General features: G+C 40.6%; 1 protein-coding gene across 1 annotated transcript in view; it reads right to left on the bottom strand.

Moving 5' to 3' along the window:
• Positions 1–426: 426 nt before the first annotated feature.
• The window catches only part of LOC108499699 (store-operated calcium entry regulator STIMATE), a 32,974-nt gene continuing 20,153 nt past the window's right edge, over positions 427–13,247 (bottom strand). Inside the window, exons 4-8 of the mRNA XM_017819842.1 lie at positions 10,507–10,628; positions 7,194–7,306; positions 6,234–6,311; positions 5,332–5,481; positions 427–4,474 (exon numbers count right to left, since the gene is read on the bottom strand). Coding sequence (XP_017675331.1) covers positions 4,358–4,474; positions 5,332–5,481; positions 6,234–6,311; positions 7,194–7,306; positions 10,507–10,628 — 580 coding nt within the window. The 3' untranslated portion in view covers positions 427–4,357. The remainder of the gene's footprint in view (positions 4,475–5,331; positions 5,482–6,233; positions 6,312–7,193; positions 7,307–10,506; positions 10,629–13,247) is intronic.

The following is a 13,247-nucleotide window of genomic DNA, read 5'->3' as shown; positions in this document are numbered from 1 at the left end:
GTGCTAACAGCCCTCAGGGGGCTGACAGGCTTGGCAGAGTGAAGGTTACACTCTGAATTCCCTGTGAAGATGAATTGAATATGGGGCTGCTTGGAAAGTAATGAAAGTAATGGGCAAATGTTACCCAGGAGTTACAGAGGTGGGATTGGATTGATACTGTGCAGCTCCAGCCCTGAAAAAGCCTTCCTCAGGGAACAGATCCCAGAGGAGCCTGCAAGCATTCTAAACAAAATTTGCAACTTAACAGCGGTTCTTCCAGCTCAAATGGGATTAAGGTAAATGGATATACTGAAATTAAAATCAGCAGAAGAGTGGACAAAATTAGACCTGAATTTAAACTCGAGTAGCAAAACCTGCTTCCCACAGGAGCACACTATAAACACTGAAACACGGGGACTCCGAAACAGAGCAAGTATAAAACAAGTGTACAAATCTGTAATAAGTCCAACTTTATTGTAAACCATTATACAATGTAATTACATCAGATACCTTTAAAAGTTTAAGGTAACACCACTGATTAAACAATATGGTCCAAACAGAGGGCAGCAGAATACAGCTGTTGGTTTTGCTCACATTGGCTATACTCTGAATTTACCTACAAACAAACCCCACATTCAGTTTGAGACGGATACCCACGCAAGACAAAAACACCTACAAAAGAGTCCCTTTTTTAAAGATACTGCAGTTTTACTTTGTAAAACCATAGTAGTCATTTTCAGTAATTGAACCGGAAACTTCCCCTAAAAAAAGTTTGCACGCCTATGCTGTAGATGTAACTCTGACTTGATGTGGCCGAATTTATTCGCTTTCACTACCGGTTTCTCCTGTAAAAAGCACAGCAAAGTTGCAAACACGGGTTAGTCAAGCACAGTGGCAGAGATTCCTTGTGATGCTCAGCTCTGAGCAGAGCGGGAGAGCCCAGGCCTCCCTCCCCAGGCATGGCAGGAACGGGAGCAGACACCTGCCGGAGGGGATCACTTTGCATTGCTCTAATTTGCAACTCAGTTTCTGAGTTTTCCCTGAAGAAAAGCTATAGCACATTTTAGTTAGCAACATTAACAGACAGCATTCACCTACTTAAAGTAAGACAAGGGGACCTGAACGTATTAAAGCCAGAACTTGAAAACCACATATTGGACAACACCAGTGTTTTAAGTTTATGCAGATGTCACAGGTCAGATCCCAGAAGCAGTTAATACATTTAGGTTGACCATTTGTAGTAAATTCTCTCTCCACCAATACCTCTGTGTCTCTTCTCTCTGTTATAATCCCTTTCTCTTACTTTGGCATAGACTACATAGCTTATTTTCACTAAACAGAATCACATTTCCTAAGCACAGCCTGAATTAAACCTTTGCTATGAGTTGTCCCGAAGTACATTTACAAGTAGAAATTTGAGTGCCAATTTTAGGATAATGCAAATGTTGAGAAGTACCAATACCATTACTGGATCAACTCCTTATGAAAAGTCTATTTCAGACTGTCCTGCCAGTCCATTTCAATGAGCAGTAAGACACAGTGAAGCACCAGGCACATATTCCCTTCTCACACTTACAAGCCTGTCAGACAAGAGCACCTGTTCTACTTGTACCTACAGCAAGAATTCCAATATTTACCTTACAAAGAGGAAAACCACCAAGTTACATCTTCCATCCCTTTCCCAAGACAGCAAAGAATAAATAGGAAGAGACCTCAGATTTTGTTATTTAGCTGAAGTTGTGAATAAAATTATTGTCTTAGGAGAAAGAGTCAGAACTGGGTTTTCCCCTTTGAAGGCTGCTCCTCCTGTTACTAATGTGGTGTTCAAAATATTTCTGTGTCTTTGGCTCATAGTGCTTTACTATATCATCTTGCTAGGCATACCAAAATCTCACATCAAGTGACATTTAAGCACCTAAGACACGAAAAATTAGGCATTCAGGACCTTTGCTACAACCGTCTTCAACAAACTGCTCCACAGCACTTTACACTGGTTGGTACTTGGTCAGTAAGCTTGAGGTCTGCTGAAAACAAATATTTTCACATGATTAAGGCCATAATCTTACACTGACAATTCACAGACTAAACATGAGACTAGAATCATTTTGATAACTGAAGTAACTGGAGGGAAGAGGAAGATAAAATGCAAGCTCGGACAGTTCAATCCGTGTGCGCTGCTCAGGTACCTCAGCGGGTGAGGACAGCGAGGGCTGTGCAGTGGGACACAGCACACGTCCAACAGCTTTATGTCACTGTCTGGAACAGAACAAATCCTATGCTAAAAGAAATAAATGCTGACATTTGCGACAAGAGCCAGTCCTAGCTCTTAATCCCTTTGGAAAAGCGAGCTGTACAAGACTATTCTGTTGCTGAAAATGAATTCCTGGAAGTACTGTGCTTCTGGAAACCCGCGCCCACCCAGTGGTAAATCACCAAGAGAAGATGCAAGTCACACAATCAATAAAAAAACTCCAAAAAACCTAAAACAGAGGCAACACTGATTAGGGACATTTCCCTATCCCTACCCCCCCCCAACATCAAAAAGAACTCAATTAAGCTCCCGATGCCATTAGTTTGTAGATTTAGCCTAAAAGAAACACTAGTGCTGTAACTTATTGCAGTTCTGACATTTCAGTGCACAGTAACGAAGGTCAGTGGCTCAACTAAAACCTCAGGTTTGGTAAAATGGCCCTTGGAGCCGGCTGGACACGCTGAGGTCTGGGAGCATCGTGTTCACCTCGGCAGCCACGCGGGGAAAAGGAATGCTGGAGTAGTGACAGTGAGCACGGGAGAGCACAGCTCAGCATTTACTAAGGCCCATTTAAGTGGTCTGGATAATAAATCACATTAAGACCTAGTAAATCTATAAAAAAATGTAAAAAATCTTAAAAAGTTCTGAGCAGTTTTCCAATGAAACTGTTTTGGTTTAAGGCTTGGGACTTTCCTGGTGTCCAGATCCTACAACAGATTTGCACTTAAGGTCTGTTGTCACCTCTTTGACACAGTCGCCTTGTCCTGCACAAGGTTTAGCAAAGCAAGGAAAGCTGTCAGAAACAATCATTGAGGAAATATGCAAAGCAAAAGGATGTCACTGAAAACATGTCTGCTAGGTTTCAGATGAGCATGTGTTGTCAATTACCAGAAGAGAGACACTGAAAGATCACAGAAATTCTGTAGTAACAACTGCACTGTACCCCTTGGGTTGTTTGTTTTTTTAACTGCTAAAGGATAATGAGACTTTATAGAAATGAAACAGGAGAAATTTTTTTGTTGTTGCTGTTAAGCACATTAAATAGAGGATTGTTTTTCCAACAAAAAACAAGGGACAGAATTATTTTTTGCAATATTGTAGCACAACTGCTTCAGTCAGATCACGGTCCTGTACCGCAGGCCCTACAAAAGGAAAAGTGTCACAAGTGTTCCACCTCTTTTGGGTCATTTGAGAGGTATGCACAAGAGACTTGCAGGAACAGAAATAATGAGTCATCCACAGATACTCATTTCACAAATAACCATCACAACGGGTTTTTGTCATACACTAAAGTGCACATTTGTCAAATATGCAAACACCACCTCCTATTAAAAAAGGTATTTTCGAATTATGTGGTCGAAAGCACACATAGGACTGCATTTTTAGTGATATTTGGTGACTTCAGCAGTGACAGAGAGCTCTTCCCTTTGCAATCCCTTTGTCTTAAACCAGGACATAAGGATAAATAAGATTTTCACTACAAATATTTTGACCTGTTCTGCACAAAAAAAGGGAACTGCACCCTTTTCTCTGACAAAGAGAATCTTTAAATACAACTGTATGAAAATATAACTTAAATATAAAATAGTCAAATAGATTTGAGGAGACTTGGAAAAAAATCTTTGTTCCACCTATTAGTTCCATAGGTACCCGGTAGCAAGTAAACATTTGTACTTAAAAAAATAATGTTAAGTTACAGCTTGTAACCATAAACTATTCTGCTCTAGGAATTATGCTGCAAAAGCCAGTTTTAGTAATAAAACACACTCCTTTAACTTAGTCAACTCTGATGCCTTTTTGAGAACTTCTTACACTGTCTCATCAGTAACCAAAAGTGAAAGATTCTGATCTGTTCTCTCTGATCTTCTCTGACACAAAACTCCTTAGTGACTCAAGATCCTTAACACCTCTGCAGTTTTTCACACATGATGAGAAGACATTCTTGCATAATTGGTCAGTGTGTCTGTAGTGCAACTGAGCTGGAAGTCTTCCAACTGCTCGCCTTCTGTTGGGAGACCTCGCTTTTTGAGTCAGTTTGTATGCAAACGGAGATGCAATTGCAACATTAAACCCCACTGACAAAGTTTTTTGCCAGGAAACCTGCAAACACACAGGCCAGGGGCTGTGTCATACGGGCAGGCCGAAGCGGTGCTTCTTCTTCTTGATGGGCTTCAAGCTGGTCAGTCTGCGCAGATCCTCCTCGGCCTCCGACTCCTCCATCTCGTCATCTGCTGAAATCAGGATCTAAAAACAAACAGGGTGTGGACCAGTCACTCTTTCTTTTTACTTTTAAACTTTCACCTCTTTTTTTTATGCTTGCAAAGCACCTTGTTATCAGGGAAGAGCTGACGGACCACAATTAGGATTTACTGCTTGCACTATCAAACACCATCACACATCCTACCCGGGAGCTCCATAAATTTCAAAGAAGGATGCATGCATGTTAATCTCACTACAGCCACTGAGCCTGAACCTGCACCTCCAGAACAACAGGGGCAGCTTGAGAGAGAATATTTAAGCTCTCTCTCCAAACTAGTACCATGGAGTCATTTTATTAAGGAAAACTCCCTATAAATAGCACTGTTCATCACACAGAAAAGTTACATTAACTTACTAAAGCTAAAACAACTTACCCTCAAAGAAATGACCCATCCCTTCAGCTAAACTAAAAGCTGCTCACTTAGTGTGATTTAGAATAAAATTATGCTAAGGCAAGTGTGTAAATGGTTCTCCAAAATCAGGTCAGTTGCCTCCACCAGCTCCCTCTCACTTTAAGCTATTAACCTCTCTTTGAATTAGAATTGTCTGTTTGTTTTGTATCCCCTGTGAGGTTTTTTTTAGAAGTATCTGCAGCACAGCTCACCTGGGATATTTACATATTTTATTATGTCTTCCTGCCCATCTGGAAGGAAATCAACTGCCAGAGTGGTGCAACAAAGACATTTTTCTTAACTTGCTCTCCACAGCAAATGCTGGGAACTGCTGCTAGGGGTACATGCACAGAAAATCAAAGCTCAGTTGACAGTGTTCCAATGAAATCAGTGGCAGGAGGGGTGAACTGGATTGCTATTGCATTAACTGCAGTAGTGAACTCTACATACTTCTGACTCTGACTCTTCATGTGACGCTGCTCTCCTGTACCGGACTTTACTTCCATTTCTTGAATCTTGTCCTGCTTCCTTTTCTTCAAGTTTAGCTTTTGTCTTCCCTTTCTTCATAAGAAAATTATCTACTACCCAGAACATCAATGCCTGTCAAAGAGAAGGGGAAAGTGACAGTTCAGCTTTCTTCAGAGTAGAATAAGTTCATTTGGTCAGTATTTGGAGTTGACAATAATTCTGAATTGGCCAAACCATCCTGTGCAGGCACAGTGCCACATGGCTTTTTACACAGCACAGGAATGCCCTAGAACCCAGCTACTTGATTCCCTTGTGGAAGAGAAGAAAATAAGAAAACTAATGACTATTCACAGTGATTATATATTAACTCTTCATGCAGCAAAGCTTTACCAGCAGTTATTAAATGCAAGGACACCCACTATCCCTGGCTCTAATCCCTAAATCCCGGATTCCTGAAAGAGTACACTTTGGGAAGCATGACTGCACCCTTGCCCTTTTCCTCTGCTCCACCATAGGCCAGCCTGTGGTCAGACACTGGATACTTCACATTACATCTGTCCTTAGACCAACTGCTTCCTGAAGCAAATTTCACTGCAATTTTATAATCTCTGTGTCAGTATTTCAGTATTACATCCAACCTACTGAAGTCATCAGGCCAAAGAGGTCTATGAGGCATTTCTGTCCCTCTCCTGAGCCCAATCCCTTAGCTCAGTGTGGATTTCAGCTTTGTAAAATCTACATATCCAGACATTTTATCCATTCCTTAACACCCCTTCTCTTAAGCACCAAGATAACAGTGTTTTAAGGACTAATGTTAATTAATGAAGACATGGCAGAAAGATCTCCAAGCAAACATTTCAGAGGAGCATTCAAGTCGTACTAACATTAACAAAGAAGGGAACTATCAGCATGACGATGGCCAGCTCCAGCTGGGGGTTCTCTATGGGATTCAATAAAGCCACCTGTGAAAAGAAGAGCACAAGTTCAGATCAGGGCAGCACGTGCACAAACTGGGTTAGGCAGTGCAATGTTCGTGTGCCAGCTAATGCGACAGAAATAACGCAGATGAACCAAAAAAGGACAGCTTTGAGAAAAGCAAAGTACTTAGGACAGCTTATAAATTACCACAGATAAGTAAGTGGGGCTGACAAGAAACTTATCTCTGTCATTTTTGCTTACAGAAATCTGAGGAGCTGTGTGAGAATCATCTTGGACATTTTAGAGCTGTGTGCTCCCAAGGAACATGTCTTAAGTTCCATCTTAAGGAAATTTAAATAGAGCAAAGTTTTACAAAATGCACAGTAGGAAGACAGTTCCCAAAGTAGTCCAGAGCAAACAACAGGGCTAAACTGGTTTTAATGGGCTGTAACAACATCACTTTGAATATTCAGCTGCAGAGTCTGTCAAAATAAATATTTATCTAGTCATCAGCAATGGCTTTACAATCCACTGCAAACTTCTAAAGGCTACAGTTAAATCTATTAAAAACGTCAGGCAAAGAAAATTCTTTAAAATTTAAATGCAAGAATATAAAATAGACATAAGTAAGAGTTAAAGAATTAAGAAAAGAGAGCATGTTAGACAAGGAGATAGAATAAAATTTTAGATATCAGAGTATATAAAAAACCCTTCAAAATATGATAGGATGTTCCTGGCAATGGATGCCAGGAAGCCTCATTAACAGTACCCCAATTAAACTAAAAGAACATACCAGTACCACAGACTTAATCAGCAATGACTGTAGACAGCTATGATGCCTGAACCAAAACCACAAACACTACCTAAAGTCTTTTCAGCTTCCACCTGAAATTCATTTGTCTGTAAAATGCTGTAAAAGGACAAACCTCTTTCCACTGAGGTATAAGCAGCACTATGATGATGATGGTTTTCTCAAATGTCATAATCATTATGTACAGAGCACACTGGCCCACCCAAGCACTGCACTGCAGGGGGTCACCTGCAAGGAAGAAGGAAGGTTCAATACATGCATAGATTTGATTTTACTTCACAGTAAACACCTCAGAAAAGCAGTGTTGGAAGAGGCAGCAGGGCAGCTAAATCCTCTTCAAGTGTCTTCTCCCAATTCCCTTAGTGCTGCTCCTTCCCCCCCTCAGCCTCACCCCACCTTTCAAAAAGAAACTGGATCTCACAGGACTTGATCCAATTCAGCAGTACCTGCAATATGAGCACTGTTTCATATAATCTGATGAAAGCAAGACAAATAAAATTGCATTACATTTGTTTCCCAGCCCATTGTTAATTTTGACCCTCTATCATGAAGCATGAAGTGTCTTGAAAAGGAAAACTTAAGGGAAACACAGCTGGGGGGAAAACACACTTCTCTTCAGTCTAAGTAGAACCATGATTTTGCCACTCTCCCTGGGCTACCTTAAACATATTTTTCCTCTCTTCAAAGTTAGTGACCATAAGTAACTGATCACAACTGAAGCAACATGTGCAAGAGCTCCTATGAAAAATTTAATTGAACAAAAAAATTAAGATCACATTTTAATTTCAATGTCAAAGGGTTTGAAATTCTGCTGCACCCCACTGTGGCAGAGTAAGAACCCGAGTGCATGAAGTTATCTGCCAGAACAGGATGAAAACCACAAATATGTGACCAGGAAAATTTGTGCAGATTCTTAGACTCTATGAAAGAAAGCAGGAAAAAAAAAAGAAGAAAAAAGAGGACTGTTAGGCCTAACAAGCTTTGCAGGTGAGTTCAAAGCAGCACTTCACTGGAAAACAAAAGGAAGCTCTGGAGGGGTCTGACAGCACTTTAGTCTTTGCTGCAGCTTCTGTAACATCTTTAAAGACAGCTCAAAACTTTTAGCCTGGGGATGAATAATGGGCAATGGAAAATCAGATGCCTTTATGTGTTTGTAATGCATAATGGACAGTTGCTACTTCCTTTTCTGGAACATTTCTGAAAGGCTTTCAGGATTAATAGTTGGTAATAGGCTGAGACTGCAGCTTAAATGCCACACAGAGAAACTGGTAAATCAGACTGGAGTCCAAAACAAAGCAAACTTCCTAACCACGTTTTACAGTGTGAGCTAATGATCAACACTCAACAAAATGCTCAAGTTTCACAACTACATACTGCAGTTTATGACAGTCTCTCAGTAGTATCCTTGCAGAAAAGCTGGGAAGGTATGGACTGGATGGGTGGAGACACAATTCTGATATAAAGGAAAAAAGCTTTCACAGTGAGAGTGGTTAAGCACTGGAGTAGATTGTTCAAAGGGGTTCTTAAATCTCAAATCATGGACAAATTAACAACTGGATGGACCATGCCCTGAACAACACACTTCAGCTTTGAGGTTAACCCTGCTTTGAGCAAGAGGTTGGATCATATGCCCTCTGGAGATCCCTTCCAACCAAATTTTTTCTCTGATTTCACAAGCCATGCAATTCAAGTTAATAACATCACCACATCCAGAAGGTGCTCCCAAGAATATTTAGGACATTTGTACATTCAGAGGCTCAGTATACAAACTCAAATTAGAACTTCAATGTTAATGTTGAAGTCAAAGCTCTAATTCCATTTCTAAAGTCTCTCACAGCTTCTCTTGAATTCTGATTTTATACCTCTCGTGTACAAGTTGCATTTATAGAATAATCCAGCAAACTAGTGGAAATCTTGTTACTGCGAGAAAAGCAAACAAAGAATGAAACTGAAACACTTTGAATCCTCTGCAGTGACACTGTAGCAGCATCTTAGGAAAATGCTGGGCAATGCAAAAGTAGTCTATACCAGTGTCTGCTACTGCCCTCAGCTGCTTTGCAGAAGCACATTTTCAGACAGCTCTTGAACAAAATACTTGTTATTCCTCTATCCTGTATCTTCTCTCTGTTCTTCAAATCCTGAAAAATTCTCTCAAGAAAATTCCAACTCCAAGAACAACTCCAAAACAAATTTTCAGTAGTTTTAAAGTCAGTACCCTCTACCCCACATGGCTGCAAGTAACTTGCTCTGCCAGTGGCCAACAAAGAGCTGGAGGGAAAAGATGCATCAGATACAGTTTCTCAGCTTTGCCACATGAGAAGCAAAGACAAGCAAAGAGTCCACAGCACGATTCAGTTGCCAGTCACCAAGAGGGATTTATCACCTGTTTGCTACTCACACAGCCACAGCAGCCCAAGACAAGAAGGGAAGAAGAACACAGGGAACATTCTTTTCAGCACAGCTCATGACTGCTTTTCTCCTCTTTACATACTCAAATATATTAACTGATTCTGCACCTCTACTAAAATCCAACTGCTGACGTGATGAATCTGAAAATACAAAACTGGAAATATGAAGACAAATCTAATAAAATTTAAAATTCTGACATTAAAAAAGCCCCTGAGGGATCATCATGCTACTTTGTACATAAATCAGCATGTGGTGCTGTTTTGCTGTACAAACAGCAACCATTTATAAATGCTGATATTTTGGTATCCATTCCTTCCTTGAGGCATTTATGCTTAAAAACTATCCTCCATATAAAGAAGAAGCTTTTAAAACCAGCAGGACACTGCTATTTTTGTGACAGCTTCAAGTAATGAATCACCAGGGATCAAGTAATAGAGCTAAGAAGGGAAATGAGCTCACAGTGAGAACTAACTTGAGACAAATGATTATTTAGGCTCTAGAAACACAAACAACATCACTCAATCACAAGAAGACACTTGTCTGGGGACGGGGGGAAGGCTCTTGTTTGTTTTCCTACACTTGATAATAAACTGAAATCACAAGCTGAGAACTTGGCTTTACTACTCCAAATAAAATGCCCCAAGATTTGATACCTTCCAATGAGCAGACCCCTGGCCACCCACAGGGTGGAGAAGAGAGGAGAAGCCTGGAGAAGAGAAGGCTCTGACCTTATTGTGGCCTTCCAGTACCTGAAGGGGCTCCAACAGAGCTGGGGAGGGTCTTTTGACAAGGGCATGGAGTGACAGGACAAGGGGGAATGGCTTCACCCTGACAGAGGGCAGCGTTGATCTTTCTAAGACCAAAGGTGCATGCTGAGATACAGAACTTAAAAGAACCTTCATTACAAGTAAAATACTAAAATGATTGTGAAATGATCTTAAGATGAGTCAAGCACTGGCTGAAATACTCTGAGATTCTCTCCTGGAAATCATTTCAGCCCAAGAAGAGGGACCATTTACCATATTCCCCGAAGCGAAGGGACTCCCACTGCTGCCACTCCACGAGGCTGCTGACGGCTCGGATCCCGATGTAGATCAGCAGCATTCCTAAGGTGGCATCGAGCAAGAAGTTGATAAGGTACCTGAGAGGAAAAATGGAAAAGAAAACAAGGAGCAAAGGTCCATTTTCTACAGGTTCAGGGTATTTTAACACCACAATCAATAAAAGATCTGTTGCACACATGTTGAGAAGCCAGAGTATGGAGAACAATCACCTACCCACTTCTGTAATTACATAGACTAAAATTTATATAGTTTTAGCAGTCTCAGTATTTTGTTTCTGTCCTTAAACTTAAATTCCAAATTCATGAACTCTGCTGTGTGCATACTCTACATAAACTCCAACATTAAATTATTCCTTTAAATTAAAACCAGATTTCCTTTTTACCATTACAGTTTAATTTTGCATGGAAACTTGACTAAAACCAAAGGAGTAAGACCAGAAGTTACCTTAAAGACATCTCAATCAATTTGAAGGTAAAAAGTCCAGCCTAGAAGTTTTATGCCAAGGGGGAAAGTAAACACAACTAGAGCTTTTCTTGCTCAAGGGAGCCTGTTCCCTGCCCCAGCAATGAGCAGTGAATACCATACCCAGAGAGTACTGTCACTACTGAGGCCAAATTTCAACTTATTTTGTGTTAGGAACTGATTTACTTTCTTGCACTTCAGTTCTTATCCAATGAACATTTAAGTATCAGACATAAGCCTTCACAGGAAAAAATCCATAACCAAACCAAACCAAACCAGCCCTCAAGGGACAAACTGCTGCAATACTAATTTTATTGTTTCAAAAGCAGCTTCTGGGATCTTACCTATGCTTCAAAAAAACAGAGATTTCAAATTAATTCTTAGGGTCATTCGAAGATGCAGCTGAAATTCAGAGCATTTTCTAAGTCAGTTTGGTTTATTTAATATCACCATTTTAGCTGAACAAAACTGCATTTGAGAAAGAGCCAGCTGTAAGAGATACAGTAAATCCCTGTTATTGAGGTTCTTATTTGGTAATTCCAAATACTTAAGGTAAACCCTAGAGTCTATAGGAACTTATCTGCAGGGATAAAAACAGCAATCAGGGACCTGTGGGCTTCTGCAGCTGCAGAGACAAATCCACATGGGCCCAACAGCATCAAAAGTGTAAAGCAAAACAGAATATGTGCATTCAAAATAGTAAAAGAGGAGCTGCTCTGACCCTCAAAATCCCATTCAAGAGCAGGTGAAAATTAAAACTGAAGTGGATGTTCCATAAGATTTCTAAAAATAGTTATTTTCTAATAACTGTCTGGCAAATCTCAGTTTTAATTAACTTCACATTAGACAAACATGAAGACCCAGAAGGAGGCAAACTCAGCACTGACAAGCCTGCACAAGTCACGCTGAGGCCACAAGAGGCTGCTGTAAGCCCGCAGCAGGAAGGCAGCACCGGGAGCAGGGAGACACCTCCACATCCAGTCACGGCTCACCCCAAGGATGCCCCATATTCCAAGCACATCGGGCTCCCTCCATGCTCCTTGTGGGATGTGTGTCCTTAACCTGCTCCCAGGTCCGTGCCCCTGGCTGGGGACTCAGAGGCCAGAGTTCATTCCGACTTCCCCCTCACAGCCGGGCACCCTGCGCTGCTCCTTCTATCCAAAATTCAAACAACCACCCCCCCATCAAGGTGTTTTTAAGAGCTGTTCTGCCAGCTTTGGTATGATGACACGCAGCACTACATCCCCCAACTAACAAATGGCAACTTCCAGTTGTAGTTCTCTCCAAGCTCTGAACTACAGTGTTTTCTAAAACTGCATTTTCTGGTTTTGTCCTGAAAAGAACCCAAAAGCTACAAAACAGGAAGGAACAGAAAACTACCCAAGCTTGAATTTGCTGAGTAAAATTATTATTATTTCAAGTCACAGACAGAAATGTTGCTTTTAGTCACTAGTTTTGACCCACTTTCAAATTTTATATATATTTTTCCTAAGACAGGACAAGCAGCTTTGGGTAATATTACATGGTATTTTTTCTGCTAAAAAGAACCTACACCCTTGTCTGAAAAATTATACAGCTGCACATTGTAATTTCTGTTATCCTGAGAACAGTGGATAACCTCACTCTCTTGTTTTGTGTCATGTTACACTTACATTAAAGTGGCATTTGAAAATAAAATTATGCAGACTGCAGGAGAGAATGCACTTGTCAGTAAACCCTTTACTTTGAAGACACAGTACACGGCACAAAGGTATTTTTAAAATACTGTAATAAACTATTGGGCTTTACCTTTAAGCACTGATAATTTTCGACATGCTTTGGGGAGCTCACTTGAATGTATACTTTGAGTTATAAAAGTGGAATTAAAGCAATTTTCACCTGCCAGTTTTTAAATCTGTCAGGAAATTCTTAAATCTGTAAGCAAGGAAAATCCTTACAATGATGCCTGGTATTGCTGAAACTGTCATCATTATAACTCAAACTTTACAGTTAATGTTTTAAAATAAATGCAATTTCCCTACCAAAATGCTCTGTGCTGGGAAGAGGGAAAGCTGTGTTTTCCTTGTGCATTTATAGCCTGTAGGAACACAAAAAGAAACCAAGGGGGAATAAAGGAAATAAAACAGGCTTGTGCAGCAACACAAGCATAGTCCTTGAGCTGTGTGTCTCCTTTGTTTAGCAAAGGACAACAAGTGAGCAGATGCCACTGAAGGGACTGGATTGGTCCTAAAAGG

This window comes from Lepidothrix coronata, unplaced genomic scaffold (genome assembly GCF_001604755.1).
Source record: "Lepidothrix coronata isolate B3197 unplaced genomic scaffold, Lepidothrix_coronata-1.0 Scaffold78, whole genome shotgun sequence".
Lineage (NCBI taxonomy): Eukaryota > Metazoa > Chordata > Aves > Passeriformes > Pipridae > Lepidothrix > Lepidothrix coronata.
The sequence above is the reverse complement of the archived record's forward strand: the minus strand, read 5'-3'. Positions and strand labels throughout refer to the sequence as shown.